Below are 16,994 nucleotides of genomic sequence, written 5' to 3'. Positions count from 1 at the left end.
TGCACAGATTTTTAATTTGACCATGCGCTGTTTGGCACATAAAATATTTTTATTTGGAAATACAGATTACGTAGTTTGCAAAGACATACTATTAAAATTTTTATTCCTTGAGGGTCTGTGCAGAATTTGTCTTTTGTGCTTGTCTATATATGTACACCCATACATACTCATTCTTGTGAGTGCATTGTGTGTTGTATTGTAGATAGTTGTCTAACATAACTGGAGAAAAAAGGCATTTTGTGTAAATGAGCTTTGCAGATGAAAAGCTTTCAGTTTCAGTTGTGGCTTAGCTGGTAAAGTAGCGAGAACATTGGATGCATGTCTTTCTAAGATTGATTATTTCTTTTTTCTGATGTCTTACTTTCATAAGCTTTCTCTCCTTGCACGAGTGATGGTAAAATCACTTAAAAAGGAGCATCATTTGCATGGATTCCTGGGAAGAGTCCTCTAACCTCATCGGACTTTTCCTGTGGTAAAAGGAGAAAGGGAGCATAGAAAGGATGAATGAAAGGGGAAAAGATGAAAACGTTTTTATTTCCCACTCTTGTTTCTCCCATCTTAAAAATCCTAAAACCTGCTTACATTTTCACAGAATGATGAGGGCTTTATGTCCTAAGTGTTGCTACTCATCCTCAGAATTTGGCTCTGGAACCTTGGTTCCTGCTATCCCTGCTCTCATTTGCCTGCTCTTTGCTTCTTCCTACCTCCTCCTGCCTATTGATTTGGGTGAAAGGAGGGCCAAAGAAGCTTACTGTCTCATTAGCAAGGCTGTGACATTAGAGAAACAGTCATTTCTTTTTGTATTGGAACTCTGAGTGCATTTTCCTATAACATTATAAGTGGTGTTAGATGCTGTAATAATGAGATACGTGGATGATTTATGGACTGATTTGAGTATCTCATTACCACTTACAACTTTTGAAAGTGGAAATAAATTCTGGGTTACAGAGACATTTAAATAACAATTTTAAAAAAATCGAGTACCACTTAGATTTTGTGACCCTATAATTGAGTGCTATCTTTAGAGATGATTTGGTGGTTAGTTGGTGTTTCTCTTGTTGCTTGTGCATTTCTCTCTAGCAGTCTTCTTTCCCTTTCAGGTTTGTGATCACTGTGTTTAGGGGCTTGGGATAATCAGATGATCCAGCATAATTATTAGATCTCTAAGTTTAGCCAATTGGCAACTTTTAATAGGATTTCAAAGAAGTTTTCTGGTGAGAGAAAGAGACATACCTTGGGACAAAGATTATGCCTTTAATTTTGTTTCCTGAAATTATCTTTGAATAGCCATGGTTTCCTGACCTCATTCTGGCTATTTGGGGGTTGTCCAGTGATCTAGTAAAAGAAACATTAGTATATTTAATATGAAAATAAGCAATTCCATTATTAAAGTTAAATGCTTTAATAAAATTGGTACTCATTTAATGGATAAACATACCTTTAGTTAGAAAATGAGTTACTTTAGAGCTTTTATCTATCAGAAACTGTAAGGTAATCCCTACCAGTTACATTTGAAATGCTTTTTAACCTTTTCTTTTTTTTTAATCCTGTGGATTGTTATGATGAACCAAACTTACTAAATTTTCATTTACTTACTTACGATTTAACTGTCATATATAATATTTCTATAGTATAATGTAATATTTCTGTTAACAAAACGTTTTGACATCAAATTTAATTTATTTTTTTCTAGGTAAAGAGTAGAGTCTATCAAGGTAAATATTTAGGCTTATTTTGTTGTTTGTACTTTTCCCTCAGTTTTGGTGCTTGATACGAGTTTCATATAAGCTAGAAATAGATACAGTGATTTCTGATGTCTGATTGAGTTACTGACTCCCGAGTGGTTTTATTAACCTTCGGTTGCTAGCTTAGATGACAGAGTAGATGGTGATGCTACCAGTGAGCTAGGAGAGGAGACCGAACAAATTGTGGGAGTAGGAAGAAGATGACCAGTTTGATTTGGGGCAGATTAGCTTTGTTGATTTAGTGGACATTTATTACATGTGAACAGAGTTCCTGTGCTAGTGGTTTAATCAATATGGTATCTGTTTATTTAAGTAGATAATTTGAGGAATAGAGATGTAAACCAATGTGCTTGTCTTTTTGTCTTTTTCTTTTTGCAATTGACATATTTTTGAAATGGTCACATTTTCTAAGAAGAAAGGTACTCCATGAAGGGAAGGATATCAAGCTAAAATATTTTATACCCTGTAGCCTATCTTTGAGATAAGTGTAAATTGGAATCTCATTGAAAGAAGGGTCTTTATATATTTTTCTTGAATTTCAGTAGTATTTTTACACCATTATTGGTATTAACTACAGGTTGCTTTTTTAAAGGCGTAATCGTTACGATAAGTTCTTTTTTCCTCATAGTGCTAGATAACGTACTGCTAATACGTTGGGTAATTTAGTTTTATTTAGTCCTCATAATCTTATGGATTTCCCCTCCCTTTTAGTCACTGAACAACAAATTTCTGAGAAGTTGAAGAACATCATGAAAGAAAATGCAGAACTTGTACAAAAATTGTCAAATTATGAACAGAAGGTATGTTATGTTCTTAATATATTATAGTTAACTCTAAATAACTATTCTTATATTCTTTCAGTATTTTCCCCTCATGATTCTAGCTTGAATTATTTCCTCCTGTTCTATGGGTCTGTTGTTACGGTATTTTAAAATTTCATTATTTCCTACAAAGCATCCAAATCTGAAATAATCATCATATGCGTAAAGTACGGGTTTCTTCTCTAATGGATTACCACTCAGAGATAAGTTCTGATAGCCCTGTGGTTTATATTTCTGAATTCTGTGTGTCTTATTTTATATAGATTAAGGAATCAAAAAAACATGTTCAAGAAACCAAGAAACAAAATATAATTCTGTCTGATGAAGCAATTAAATTTAAGGTAAAAATCCTCTCTTTTTAAAATTACTTTCTAAAAACAAAAATATGAGTAATTATTATTGATCTTAATTTTTTTTTAAAAGGATAAAATCAAGAAACTTGAAGAAACAAATGAAATTCTGGACGATACAGCTAAAAATCTGCGTGTTATGTTAGAATCTGAGAGAGAACAGAATGCCAAGAATCAGGACTTGGTAAGAGTTTTGCTGCAAAGCATTAACTGTAACTTGGCTTTCAAACTGTTCTGTAGATGGGGTGGATTGAACTCTGCATTTTCCCGTGCCATAACCAACAGAAGATTGGGAGTCAGGGAAAATGAATCTACATCCATCCTTCTTTATGGAATCTTAAATGCTAGTACCACAAGCTGTTATTTTCATGATCCTAGGAAGTATTTTTGTCCTCAGGCTTGGATAATTTCCATACTGCTTGGCTCTAACCCCTGAAACATGGAGAGCAACTAAGAAACTGTACTTTGTTTGGTTTTGCATGATTCCTTTTATTTAAAAAAAATTTTTTTTAAGGTTTTATTTATTTATTCATGATAGACAGAGAGAGAGAGAGAGAGAGAGAGAGAGAGTGTCAGAGACACAGGCAGGGGGAGAAGCAGGCTCCATGCTGGGAGCCCGGGGCGGGACTCGATCCAGGGACTCCAGGATCACGCCCTGGGTCAAAGGCAGGCGCTGAATCGCTGAGCCACCCAGGAATTCCCCTCCTTGGATTTTTTAAAAAGATTTTATTTACTTACATGAGAGAGAACACAGAGGGAGAGGGAGAAGCAGACTGTCCCCTGAGCAGGAAGCCTGACTTTGGGCTCGATCCCAGGACTCTGAGATCACGACCCGAGCCGAAGGCGGATGCTTAACTGACTGAGCCACCCAGGCATCCCCTACATGATTCCTTTTAAAAATAGTTTTAGAACTGTAGGAAAGTGGCAGTGATATTAATGTTGGGTTTCCATATATCACACACGCAGTTAAGCTTGTGCACTCGGCTGACCATGTACTTGCCAGGTTTCTCCACTCTGAATTTACCTGTTCCCACTCTTGGGTGTACTCTTTGGAAGGAAGTAACTATGCCCAGCCCTCTCTTCTAAGAGTGAAGAGTATGCTCCACCTCCTTGAGGAGGCAGTACCTTCACAGATTATTTGGAATTCTTCTGTAAGACAGATTTTTCTATTCTGCCTCAAGTCCCACCATTCTTAGTTTCAGGCAAGAGAATTTTTAAAGTCACTTTGGGGATTTTTTTTTCTATACCAATAGGAGAAACCATGATTTGAACTAGATTACTTGATTTTTTTTTTCTTCTTTCTTTTTTTTCTTTTTTTCTTTCACCTTTTTGTCTGGTCACCTACCACATTATCTCATAGCCGGAAAGGCTGTGGATAGCATGTAACAGAGCTCCAATTATTTTCTTCTTTCCTTATCTCTTTATTATATTCTTGACTTTTCTCCTTGGCTAAAACTGAATCATCTGCTTTTACCTGATATGTAGAGGATGGCTCTGGGATAATGTTTCATCTTTTTAGCACAACATATCCCACTGTTTCTACTAAAATCCTCATACATTTTTTTGTGTTCTTCCAAATGGCAGATACTGGAAAACAAGAAATCTATAGAGAAGCTGAAGGATGTTATTTCAGTGAATGCCTCAGAATTTTCAGAGGTAAAGCTGCCTATAATTTCTGCAAGATGTTCATAGGTTTAATAGTTTTGTTGAAGAGCAAACATTTGATCTGTGCTAGAATATGCAATAAATGAAAACTGTATGTTTCTAGTTGGGAAGGTGTAATACCCTTCCTTTAGAATTTATTCACTAATAGGAGTGTTTTGCATTAGGTTCAAATTGCCCTTAATGAAGCTAAACTTAGTGAAGAGAAGGTGAAGTCTGAATGCCATCGAGTTCAAGAAGAAAATGCTAGGCTTAAGAAGAAGAAGGAACAGGTAAAGAAAAGTTAACGTCCTAGATTGTGTGAATTAGGGGACCTGAGTATCATTACTTCTTGAGTATCTTTTCTCAGATCTGTTTTTAAGGAAATGAAATATGTATGCAGAATTCTATTCTTAGATGTGCAAAGTTTTATTTTTTTTTTTTTTTATTTTTTATTTTTTATTTTTTTAAATTTTTATTTATTTACTTATGATAGTCACAGAGAGAGAGAGAGAGGCAGAGACACAGGCAGAGGGAGAAGCAGGCTCCATGCATCGGGAGCCTGATATGGGATTCGATCCCGGGTCTCCAGGATCACGCCCTGGGCCAAAGGCAGGCGCCAAACCGCTGCGCCACCCAGGGATCCCAGATGTGCAAAGTTTTAAACTCCCAAAATTGAGTGCATGTATATATTCTCCATCTGTTCTGAATTAAGATCTTTTCTATAATTTCTTATAGCTATCAGAATGTAATGTAGTCTTTGTCTTATCAAATACCAACCAGTTATTCATTTGAATAGTGTCAGTAAGATGATTTGCTTTTGACCAAAGAATTTGGTATTTATAACCCTCCTTTGAGTAATTACTGTTCACCAACCAAAGTAAGGTTACATGACCTGCAGTGTGGACATGGGAGATAGTGAGATGTGCTCCTTTGTCCCTATTGAAGTGAATTATTTGAATTGGCTGCAATTTTCTGAAGGATACAGTAAACTGGATGGACTTCCTTGAGAGTTGTTGTATTCTTACTGCAGTTCTTAGGATCGGGGCCACTCTCCCCTGTCCCTTCACCAAGGCTTCAGTCCATAATGACAGGTCAAAGTGTAGCATGACTCCCTGTTTCCCGGTCTTATTCACTTGGCCCTGAAATGTTCAGTGCAAAAGCCCTATTGGAAATTCATGTGTTTTTTTAGTTGCAGCAAGAAATCAAAGATTGGAGCAAATCACACGCTGAGCTCAGTGAGCAAATCAAATCATTTGAGACATCTCAGAAAAATTTGGAAGTAGCTCTTACTCACAAAGATGATAATATTAATGTAAGTTCATTCGCTTGAATACATACTTAATTCTCCTGAAATCTGCTTGAGAAGCTCTTTCTAATACCCTTTTGCATCTTTTCTAGGCTTTGACTAATTGCATTACCCAGTTGAATCGGTTAGATTGTGAATCTGAATCTGAGGATCAGAGTAAAGGAGGAAGTGAGTTAGATGAGTTAGCAAATGGAGAAGTAGGAGGTAAGTTCAGTTTCAGGGAGGTTGGACCTCTTTTTGTGTTCCTGTCTTTAAGTACACTGATGCTCCTCTTTGGACTAACTTCCTCTTTAAAAAAATCTATTTATTTTAGAGAGAGAGAGAGAGAGAACGAGCAGGGGGAGGGGCAGACTCCCCATTGAGCAAGGAGCCCGAGGCAGGGCTTGATCTCAAGGCCCCGAGATTATGACCTGAACTGAAGTCACGAGCTGGGCACTTAAAATGACTGAGCCACCCAGGTGCCCCTGACTAACTTCCTTTTAAGTGTTAGAGCTGTAGGTGTTTATCTGTATGCACTGGACAGAGGTGGGTTGCAGGGCTGTGACATAGCAGTGGGTGTGCAATGAATGTGGACTCTGCTTTTCCATCCCACCGAGGACTGCTTGTGTGTGTATGTACTGGAGCTGGGACCGGCATAGTTGTGACTTATACCTCTAAGTGTAAACACGGTTCAGTAGAAGAAATTTATTTCTCCCTCAGTGCTGTGGGGATGACAGTTGAATTTGGTTGTCATCATCTCTGTAGCTCTGCAGTTATAGAGCCTACAACCAATTTCAAGAGGACTGAAGTGCTGGGGGCCATACACTAGGGCCGTGAGAGTGGAGCTAAAGGGTAGCAGTGTTTACTGATAAGGGACCTGTTTCTGGACACTGTTCCAAATTGGACATTCCTTGCACAATGGGCATTTTCAGCCACACCTGGTAGCAGATTTAAGGGATGAGCAGAAGATTAAGTCTTTCTATATGAGATACCTGACCAGGGGTATGTAGATCTGAGGGAGAAGAAAGAGCCTTAGTTCACACATCCTTTCTTGTTTGAGAATGGCACAGATGGCATTTTTCTTATATAAACTGGGAATTCACTTTTTGAATCTAAGTTTGCAATTCTCTGAAAAGTCACGGAGCTTAATTACTTTTCCTGGTTGATTTGTTTTTCCTTTGAATGTTTGAACATGGCAGTTGTTTAGTTTGGAGGAAATCAAGAAAATAGAGTTAAAAAGCAAAAGAGGAAAATGCAATTAAAGTCTTTTGTATTTTAGGTGACCGGAGTGAGAAAATGAAAAATCAGATTAAGCAGATGATGGACATTTCTCGGGTATGATCTTTTTTGTGGAGTACCCTAAGTGCCTGTGAATGCTCATCGTGCCTCCTTTGTAAGGATAGTTCTCTCTTTCGGAATTTTTAGACACAAACTGCAATATCGGTAGTTGAAGAGGATCTAAAACTTCTGCAGATTAAGCTTAGAGCCTCAATGTCTACTAAATGCAACCTGGAAGGTAGGCTGCTTCCTGAAAAGAAAGTGCTGATTCTTACCCTTTGCAGACTAGCACACACTGCTCAACTGTTTTATCCTTTACAGACCAAATAAAGAAATTAGAAGATGACCGTGATTCACTGCAGTCTGCCAAAGCCGGCCTGGAGGACGAATGCAAAACCCTGAGGCAAAAAGTGGAGATTCTGAACGAACTCTATCAACAGAAGGAAATGGCTCTGCAAAAGTAAGATGTTCATGTTTCGTCATTAGCAGTCTTGCCGTGTAAGTGAATGTGTGAACTGTTGGACAGAATTTTGTCTTTTTAAAAGATTATTTGTAGGGTTTTTTCTGTCTGCAATTTGTAGAAGTTTGTCTTTCTTCCTTTCTTGTTTCCCATAATTTGCATTTTTCTTTCCATTGGAATCAGTTGTCAGAAATTGTTGCCTGTACTTTGTTTGGCAAGTAGTGGTTTACTGGTGTGAATGATTACCACCGAGACGTGCTCCTTGAGGATCCACTTCATTTCGTGGCTCCATGGCATACTTCACTTTCCTTCTTGATCATCCTATGTGTTCTAATACTCCTTGATCTAGCTTTTCAGAATCGGAGTGGTTTGTAAGACATGATGTTTAATAGAATAAATACTCCAAATGGAATATTCAGTAATTTGGAGATATCCTAAATTTTGGACCTTTAGTTAGATTCTCAGATTAAATGTTACATACTGTAATCATGGTGAGGATATTTGGAGTTTTAAATATAGACATGCCTGTTTAGTATGTATATTTAGGTATTAATTTTCTGAAATCTACATCTCAAATTTGAAGTTAGGTGTATGTTTTTAAAGATGCACTTTTATAGTTCTAAGTTTTTTTTCTCCACCAAAATATCTGAATTCTCTACAAATAGGTTGGCAGTGGCAGTGGCTGTTCATGATTGGTCTTGTTCTTTACTCTGGCATATATCTACCTCAGCCTTTGAGAAGGCTTATCCTGCTGAGCAAAGTTAATCTTTTTTAAGTGCTCAGGCTATTACTTGATGCCACGAAACATCGAAAGCATACCACTAATGTTTTCTCTGATCCTTTGCTCACCATGCAGTCAGTTTAGATTTTCCAGATTTCGTTCAGGCCAGTTATAAATACTTGGCCTATTTCAGAGAAATATTTCTAATTTCATAACTTTATTAAAATTTTTTGAATTTTTTTATTCTTTAAAGATTTTATTTATTTGAGAGAGAGAAAGCACAAAGGGAGAGTGAGAGGGAGAAACAGACTCCTTTCTGAGCAGAGAGCCTCATATAGGGCTCAATCCCAGGACCCTGAGATCATGACCTGAGCCAAAGGCAAATACTTAACCAACTGAGCCACCCAGGCTCCCCGACCCCATTACTTTTTTTTTTTTTTTTAAAGAGCATTTCTTTGCCACCAATAGTAATCTTCATTTCCTAAATGGTAATTCTTATGATAGTCATCATGGCACTGTTTCATTCAGTTCATCCAGCATGCGCTGAGTCACCTTGTCTGGTTTGTACCCTGCTCTCCATCCCCAAAGCCTGTGTTAGTTTGGACCCATATCCTCTTTCCTGCTAGTCCGTGACTGGTCACCTCTCTCCACTTTCCCTTTCTCATACCCCCTCTTCCAGGCTGTCATCAGTTCCCTCTCAGCCTAGAGTGAACTTATTTAAAATGCAAGTCTCTGCAATGGCCTCCTGGGCTTAAAATCTATCAAGAGTGCTCCGTTCTCTTCTGGATCAATTCCAGACTCTTGCACAGGCAGGTAGGACACTTCCCCTTAGTTGTTTGGAGATGCCTCTTCAGATGCATTTCCGCAGGCAGCTTCCGATACCAGCTTTCTGACCTGCAGCCACACCAAACACAGTTCTTCATGCCACTCTGAGCCTTGTGTGCTGCTTTCTCTGCAGTAAAATGTCTTTTTACAGTTTTTCCACCTGGCAGTTTCTGCCTACTGAAAGGTTTATGTTCCTTAAAATCTTTTCTGGAATGCCTTGTACCATAAATAGGTAGGTAGCTATAGAGACTGGGTGAGTGCATTTTGCCTGTAGAGACTGAGTGAGTGTGCCTTTTCTTCTATAATATGGCTTCTAAATCTACTTGTTACTGGGGTACCTGGCTGCCTCACTTGGTAAAGCATGTGATTCCTGATCTCAGGGCTGTGAGTTTGGGCCCCACGTTGGATGTACAGATTATTTAAAAATAAAAAAAAAATTGTAAAAAGTAAAATAAATCTACCTGTTACTATTTGCTTTCTGATTGATGGCTTGTTCTGTGTTCCTTCCTTCCCTGTGTCTTTGGATTGTTTGAGTATTTTTAATAATTCTGCTTTTCCTCTTTTTAAGCTTGATAGTTAAAGCTTGCTCTCTCTTCGTGTAGTTACCCTAAAGACCACAACATGTGTCCTGAACTTGTTGAAGTATGACATACATGAACAGATTTGCCTCTTTCAGGGCTTGAGCTCCTGAGTGGGGTGTAGATGCTGTCTGAGTAACATAACTTAGTTCTCTGTACACCTCCAGCACTTTCTGGCCAGTTCTGCTGACACACACGTGCATAGTTCCTGTGTAGCCCTTCATTCTCTCCCCCATCTGTAGTCTTTCCTTGGGGGTCCCTTTTATTCTCCAGAAGGACATCCTTTAGTTACAGATTTGATCAGTTTATCTTTGTATGAAGATATCTTTTTAAGGATTGTTACAGGATGGCTGTAAGATGGTTGCAGTTACTTAATATCATTACTTTGAAAATAACCAGTTACTTTCTGGTTTGATAGTTCCTTTGAGGAGTCCAGTGTCTGTCATCTCATCCCTACTCAGTTTCTCATCACTGCCCTTGCAGCTTGCAGCCTTCCGTCATGCTTTCTGCTGCTGCAGCAGTGTTATGGGGAGGTGTGCAGGTGTGGAGTGGGAAGTTGGGGTTGCATTTTTTGCTTCTCTGCCCTCCCCTATCTTATTTGCATTTATGCTGCTTGAGGTCATTGACACTTCTTAATTTGGGGGACCTTTGTGTATTGATTGTGTTTCATTCTATCTTGTAAGATTCTATTTAAACTTTTTTTTTTTCATCTATGTTTCTTACATTTTTACTTGATTTGCTACATTCTGGATGGTGTTTTTTCTGACCTGTCTACCTTGTGTGCTAAACTCTCTTCACTTCATTTTGTCAAATTGGCTGCTAAAACCATTCATTGGGTTTTTGTTTTTTTTTTTTGAAGATTTATTTGAGAGAGAGTGCACACTTGTGTACATGAACAGGGGCGAGGGATGCATGGGGGGGGGGGGTAGGGGGCTAGCAGGGAGGAGAAAATCCCCAGCAGACCCTCTGCTGAGCCAGGAGCCTGATGCAGGGCTCGATCCCGATCCCAGAACCCTGAGATCAGGACCTGAGCTGAAATCATAAGTCAGATGCTTAACTGACTGAGCCACCTAGGTGCCTCTATTCACTGAGTTCTTAATTTCAATTACTATGTTTCAGTTTTATAGTTCTGCCAAAATTTATAATTTTGACTTTCACTTCTTTGAATATAAAACCATAATTATTTTAAAGTCTGTGTAATGCAGTTATGGGTCAGTCCCTCTTGTTTTTTAGCTTTTGATCACAAGTGTGTCTGGTTAGTTCTCACTGAGTGGCCAAATTGTCTATAATAATTATAGAGGAAACTAAAGGTCCTGGATGCTGTTACTTGCCTACGGAAAAGATTTCAGTTTATTTGTAGCATGAGTTCCTTACTTTAATCCAGTCAGCAATTCAGGTCATTTAAAAAATGGCCTCGTCCCTTCAAAAGACACCGTGTTGCCTCTTTGCACAACTCTTTTTAGTCCAAATCCACAGCCTCAGACTTTTAGTTGGGGGGGGGGTCCCCCTCATTGGCAACCTTGAACTCCACTTCATTTTTCTTTAAACCCAGATCTGTTGAAAGCTCTGCTCAGTCTCCTTATATCTTCATTGTCTTCTGTGCATGGAATGAACCTGGGGAAAAGGTGGCTTCCGATGCCAGGCTTTCTCGTAATTCTGAGATTGCTTTTTTTTCTGGATCTTGGCCTCATATATTAAACTTGTTAGCTAGTATCTTAGCTTTCTGATGCCTTCAAGCACATTCTTTATATAGTTTTGTCCAGTGTACCAATATATTATAGCCATTCATAAAATACTTTGCTGAGTATTGAATGGGCCATTATAAAAGAATACATAAACCTTTTTCTCTTTCCTGTTATTAAACCTTTTTTAACTATATAGCTCTTCTTATTTTGCTTCTCAGAAATTTAAATTTCAAATGTCTTCTGAATTCGATTTCTAGCAAAGATGTACAAGGGTAATAAGAAAATAACGTTTTTAAACTCTTAAATGCTGCCGTCATTGCAATCTATTTTATAGTACATGGACATCTTGAGCTTGAAGGTTAATTGGATTAAAACCAGTTTTCAGTAGGCAAGATTGATTATGGAACAGCTGGGATTCTTTTTCTGTTGCATTCACTAGATGTTGCTTTTTCTGATTTTCTCTTTCTCAAATCACAATTCCATTGAAATGGGTAGTAGTAGGCGTTCCATATCTGAAGTGCAGGAATGTTCTGTGATTAATTGCACAGGTTAGAAGCTAGAAGGCACATTTTAAAAGGCGCCGCCTTTGTTTGGCTCACTGTCTTATCTCGGTACCCATCTTGGGTTAAGAAGCTGTCCTTTCTTGGTAGAAATAATGGAAGTCATTATAGGTTTTTCTGTGGTGAGAAATAAGAGAAGTAATTATCCCTTGCTTTGAGAAGCTTAATTGTGTGAGGTTGATCGGCCATGGCCTTCCACAGTCAAGTTAAATGACCTTTCAGCGTATAAAGCACTAGGAGCTTTCCCATACGTATAGAGTGTGTTTGACATTTGTTAAACTATTTACTAGCGAGTAAACAATCATGAGAAGTTATAAAGTGCGGGTGATTCGCTGACAGCCCAGAGGTTGATTTTTATCCCAGAATGTCAAGTTTGGACTCTTTTCTGACATTGTATGTCTGTGCGTTTTAGCGGGGAGGGGAGGCAATGTGTGACCAGAGGCATTCAGACAGACTGCTGGGAAGGCAGAAACACGTCTGACTGACACCTGATTTTGTCTTAGGAAACTGAGTCAGGAAGAGTATGAGCGGCAGGAGAGAGAGCAGCGGCTGTCAGCTGCAGACGAGAAGGCGCTTCTGGCTGCGGAGGAAGTAAAAACGTACAAGTGAGTTCAGCTTCGAGGGTGGTGTCTGGGACAGGGAACCTCTGTTGGTGTCTTTCAAAAGCAGGTTATGTTGTGTAGAACAGAACAACAGAACATAAGTAAATGGTCACAGGATGTGAATACAGTTTAATTCCTATGAGAAAAAATGAATTTTAAGTTAACAAAGGAAAAAACTTTAACAACCATTGCCTTCTCCCCAGTACTGGCAAGACTGTCAGGGAACTTGGTTTGTGCCAGCAGTTCCACGTGATTCTGCATGTTGGAGGAATTCTTTCAGGAAGCCGCCTTGCTATAGTGATGTTTCTGAAATCATTACAGTGGTTGTGCCACTTGGTAGACACAGTAGTCACAACTCTGGGAACTTTTCTGTGGCTGTAATTATAGGAAGAAAAACCTTTGTGGAGGAAGATAGTCATAGCAGGATTGCTGGAGGACACTGAAGAGCAGTCAAGAAAATTACAGTGTGTCAGCTCAGACTCCAGGCATTAGATAATCAGGAAATTAGGCAGTCTTAGTTTTGATCATGTTATACTGACTGTAACCTTGTAAGTATGTTTCTACGTGTGAATGGAGTCTGCAGGAATGCAGGTGTTACAGGGAGGGAGATAGGGTGAGACGTTCAGATTTTTCTTTAGTTGCACTTTAATTGATAAAAGCACATGTGATTTTTAGGCGTAGAATCGAAGAGATGGAGGATGAGTTGCAGAAGACAGAGCGCTCGTTTAAAAACCAGGTAATTGCCTTGCCTCACCCTGCCCTGCCCTACAGCAGCAGGATTCTTCTTGTCTGATAGAGATGATTGTAGCGGCTGCTGTGAGGAGTCCCCACATGGTTTTCCATGTATTGTCTTTTTCAGATTGCGACTCATGAGAAGAAAGCTCATGATAACTGGGTAAGATTTTTTTTTTCCTTTCTTTCCTTGTGTGTGTAGTCTGCCACAACTGATTCAGATCTGATTTTTCCCCAATAGCTCAAAGCTCGTGCTGCAGAAAGAGCTATAGCCGAGGAGAAGAGGGAAGCTGCCAACTTGAGACACAAGTATGAGATCTGGAATTCCACTTTCTCAGCGCCTTCTCAGGATTCCAAAGGCAGTGCTGCTGGGTATCTAATAAGGAACTGATGCTGTATTTCACATTTAAGTCCATTCTTTTTCTGTATTCAGGTTACTGGAATTAACCCAGAAGATGGCAATGCTGCAAGAGGAGCCTGTGATTGTGAAGCCGAGGCCGGGCCGACCCAGCGCCCAGAACCCTCCGTGGAGAGGTGGGCCGCGCTCTCAGGGAACAGCATCCGGGGCTGTGGTGCAAGTATATATGCACTACATTCTCGTCCTGATGCCCTAGAAGTCATCCCAGAATTTCCTAATGAAAAGTTGCCTCTAAGCGGTAACGTTTGCTGTCATCTTCAGGTCCTTTGAGCCAGAACGGCTCTTTTGGTCCATCCCCTGTGAGTGGGGGGGAGTGCTCCCCACCTCCCACGGCTGACCTGCCTGCGAGACCGCTCTCTGCTACGCTGAATCGAAGAGAGATGCCTAGAGGTGAATTTGGTGAGCATCCACATTTTACTTGGCAGCAAGTTGTTTCTAGAGGTTCCTCCACTTCTATTTGAGAATTCTAATGAAGATAGCGTTTTAGAATTTGGGTCTGTCCCTTATAGAGAAAAAAGTGTTTTAATTTGTTGTGATGTATAGTCTGCTGTAAGATCTGCTTTAGAATAGAACGTGTTTATTGTTATTAACATTAATATAAGTATTTTAGATACATAAAAATATTTTTATAAGAATATATAATTACTGTTTCTTTATTACTGTAAAGTAGAAGTCTTTATCTTTGCATTTCTATAGAGTAACTCCCTTGGATGTTGTAAAAGTAGCTTCAAGCCTATATACTTAATACAGCATACACCCATTTCTCGTTAATACACGGTGATGTCTGTTTCTAATCGTAAACACACGTGCAATACTTGGTAAGATACGGAAGTCCGATCACAGACTGAACACATCAGCCTGTACGACTGTACCAAGCCTGTAACTTGAAGCGCCAGCTGCTGCTGTTAACGTGCAGGTTTTATTGCTGTTCTTTTAATCCAACAGCTTTCAATTCTTTAAGTCTGTGCCTACGTCGGGATTTCCCATCAAGTATGAGGAGACCCATTTTTAATGTCGCTTTCTAGGTAGAGCTGAACCCTGACCTGTCCACAGTTGGTTGGTTTCTTCTGATAAATCCATACAAGGGCTCTGTTCTTTCTTTCTCAAGGGTCAGTGGACGGGCCTCTACCTCGTCCTCGTTGGTCATCTGAGGCATCTGGGAAACCCTCTGCCTCTGGTAAGGGATCCGAGTGTGTTAGAGTGTAAAGTCATGGAGGAAGTGGGCAGAAGAGCCCTTATTCTTCCTCAAAGGGAATATACATCAGGATAAGTCTAAATCCGTTCTCTGGCCTTCCTCAGATCTGGGATCTGGTGCAGCTCCCACGATGAACAGCAGCTCGAGAAGCTCTTCCCCTACCAAGGTGACGGATGAAGGCAAGGTAAATCCTGCAGTCACTTTGAATTGGAATTAAGTATTTCAGGGAACCTTGAACTTTTGCTATAACCCTCTCTCTGCGTCATCCTTTTGCTGTTTGTGTGTCTGTTATAGCTATAGTATCTCATTTATTTTTTTAAAAAGCAAACTGTTCCCCAAGACCCCGAAGGCCCTTCAGTTCCCAGCAGTTCACCTGTGGCTGAGCAGTCGGTAGTAGTAAGTACTTCGAGGTTGAGGACTGAGCTGAGCTGTTACTTGGGTGTATTTCTGGAAAGGATCTGAAGAGCATGACACTAACCCGCTTTGCTTTAAATTGCATGTTAATGCTGACCTTACTGTTGTCTTGGACTTGGAAGTGTTGCTGGGTTGCTGAAATCTGACTGGTTGGTTGGGTTTTTTTCCTCCTCCTTCCTGACTTGGTTAGGCTGTTAACCCGTTTGGAACATGTTTGTTACTAAAGGACGTGGAAAGTCATCACCCTGACTACATAGTGTGTGTCCTTCGGTGTTCCGAGTTCTGAGGCAACGTAAAACAGTCCTGAACAACTTAATTCACCACTTAGGTGTTTGCAAGTGCGCCAGTTAAGAGTATCTCCAGTTGTATAGCAAGCAGCCTGTTTTGAATAACCTGAGAGTACAGATGCGTAATGGAGGAAGGCAGGCTGGAAGTGAAGTGCTGAGCGCTGAACATCTCTCCTTACCCGTGGCCTCCTTTCCCAGCAGTGGCCTTCGGTGATCTCCACATAAATGTGTTCTCTACTAGAGCTGCGCCAGTCCTCATGGCTCCCTGGGCTTCTCTGGGCTGAAATCGCAGTGTGTGTTCTGATTATTTAGAATTTCTAACCCCGTTTCCCATGTGAAAGTCTCTTACTGTAAAGCACGGCATTAACTGGTGCAGAAGGTAAATATTGGGGGTGTGCCTGCCTCTGCACATGTAACCTTGCTTCTTTTGGAAAATGCTTCCAAGTTTCACCACAGGACTCTAGGAACATGCATTTCTTGAGTTTTTATCCAAAGGCAGCATGGAGACCCCTTTGGAGTGGACGTTAGGGAGGAAGAGGCAGGCTTAGAGGCAGACCTGATACAGAATTGCAGTGTGGCTTCTTACATGCTGTGTGACCTTCAGCAGATTATCGGATACTCTGTCTCTGTGCCCTCATTGAAAACAGGATGCTCCTGCTTAGAGATTGAGAGATCGGAGGATTAAAATTCATGAAAGGAAATTGAGTAGTGGGTACCATTACATGTGTAGAGAGTGGATTTTTCATTGTTGTGTCCTGTCCGTGCTCAGTGTGGCAGTAATGCACCGTGTGGCAGTGGGAAGGACTTGAGGGTCTGTGGTAGGGTTTATTAGTCAGGAGTCATTTCTGTTAATGTCCTTCAACTATCCTCTTGCTTTCTCTTCCCCCTGCATATTCCAGCAGTAAGGGGATTCCGGTGAACCATTCGCTTCCCTGCCATTCCTTTAAGCTGCCAGTGGGAACAGACGGGAGGGCTCAAGTTTTTTTGCGCCAGTTCTGTTCTTTGGACAGGTGCCTGACATCTGCTTCGTTGTGTTTCAGCTTTTACTGGTGTTGGTGCTTTTGTGCGTCATACCAGAGTCTCTCAGAACTGTAACTACTTCTGTTCTGCAGGTTCCTATGGCTGCAAAAGGGCCGCCTCCTTTCCCAGGGGTGCCCCTCATGGGCTCCCCCGTGGGCGGCCCTCTACCACCACCCATTCGCTACGGACCACCCCCTCAACTTTGCGGGCCTTTCGGGCCTCGGCCGCTTCCTCCACCATTTGGTATGATGATTGAATAGTAGTAATTGACTTGGAGAGTGCAATTCATCCACTGCAGTTCTCTGTTCCTTTTTGAAACTTTATAATAATGGCTTTTACAGGCCTAGGTAATGAAAGTACAAAGCAAGCGGAGT

The 16,994-nt window shown here is 40.3% G+C and overlaps 1 protein-coding gene and 1 long non-coding RNA gene across 10 annotated transcripts in view; one reads left to right on the top strand and one right to left on the bottom strand.

Moving 5' to 3' along the window:
• The window catches only part of MIA3 (MIA SH3 domain ER export factor 3), a 58,097-nt gene that overhangs the window by 39,522 nt on the left and 1,581 nt on the right, over positions 1 to 16,994 (top strand). For 4 of the 9 annotated variants that reach the window (XM_072814957.1, XM_072814961.1, XM_072814956.1 and 1 more), the window contains 21 exons: positions 1,694 to 1,715; positions 2,457 to 2,545; positions 2,830 to 2,907; positions 2,990 to 3,100; positions 4,501 to 4,572; positions 4,746 to 4,850; positions 5,750 to 5,872; positions 5,959 to 6,070; positions 7,125 to 7,180; positions 7,271 to 7,361; positions 7,445 to 7,583; positions 12,456 to 12,557; positions 13,230 to 13,290; positions 13,414 to 13,449; positions 13,528 to 13,595; positions 13,720 to 13,820; positions 13,966 to 14,103; positions 14,813 to 14,881; positions 15,004 to 15,083; positions 15,224 to 15,295; positions 16,713 to 16,863. In XM_072814957.1, the coding sequence (XP_072671058.1) occupies positions 1,694 to 1,715; positions 2,457 to 2,545; positions 2,830 to 2,907; positions 2,990 to 3,100; positions 4,501 to 4,572; positions 4,746 to 4,850; positions 5,750 to 5,872; positions 5,959 to 6,070; positions 7,125 to 7,180; positions 7,271 to 7,361; positions 7,445 to 7,583; positions 12,456 to 12,557; positions 13,230 to 13,290; positions 13,414 to 13,449; positions 13,528 to 13,595; positions 13,720 to 13,820; positions 13,966 to 14,103; positions 14,813 to 14,881; positions 15,004 to 15,083; positions 15,224 to 15,295; positions 16,713 to 16,863 (1,876 nt within the window). The remainder of the gene's footprint in view (positions 1 to 1,693; positions 1,716 to 2,456; positions 2,546 to 2,829; positions 2,908 to 2,989; positions 3,101 to 4,500; positions 4,573 to 4,745; positions 4,851 to 5,749; positions 5,873 to 5,958; positions 6,071 to 7,124; positions 7,181 to 7,270; positions 7,362 to 7,444; positions 7,584 to 12,455; positions 12,558 to 13,229; positions 13,291 to 13,413; positions 13,450 to 13,527; positions 13,596 to 13,719; positions 13,821 to 13,965; positions 14,104 to 14,812; positions 14,882 to 15,003; positions 15,084 to 15,223; positions 15,296 to 16,712; positions 16,864 to 16,994) is intronic. The other 5 variants (XM_072814965.1, XM_072814959.1, XM_072814963.1 and 2 more) reach the window with 3 other exon arrangements.
• On the bottom strand, positions 330 to 15,523 carry LOC140627009 (uncharacterized). The gene is made up of 3 exons (XR_012025979.1): positions 15,411 to 15,523; positions 1,234 to 1,335; positions 330 to 467 (listed from the first exon to the last, which is right to left on the bottom strand). It is a non-coding gene; the product is annotated as an uncharacterized lncRNA (long non-coding RNA).

This window comes from Canis lupus, chromosome 38 (genome assembly GCF_048164855.1).
Source record: "Canis lupus baileyi chromosome 38, mCanLup2.hap1, whole genome shotgun sequence".
Lineage (NCBI taxonomy): Eukaryota > Metazoa > Chordata > Mammalia > Carnivora > Canidae > Canis > Canis lupus.
This window is presented reverse-complemented; position numbering and strand designations above follow the sequence as displayed.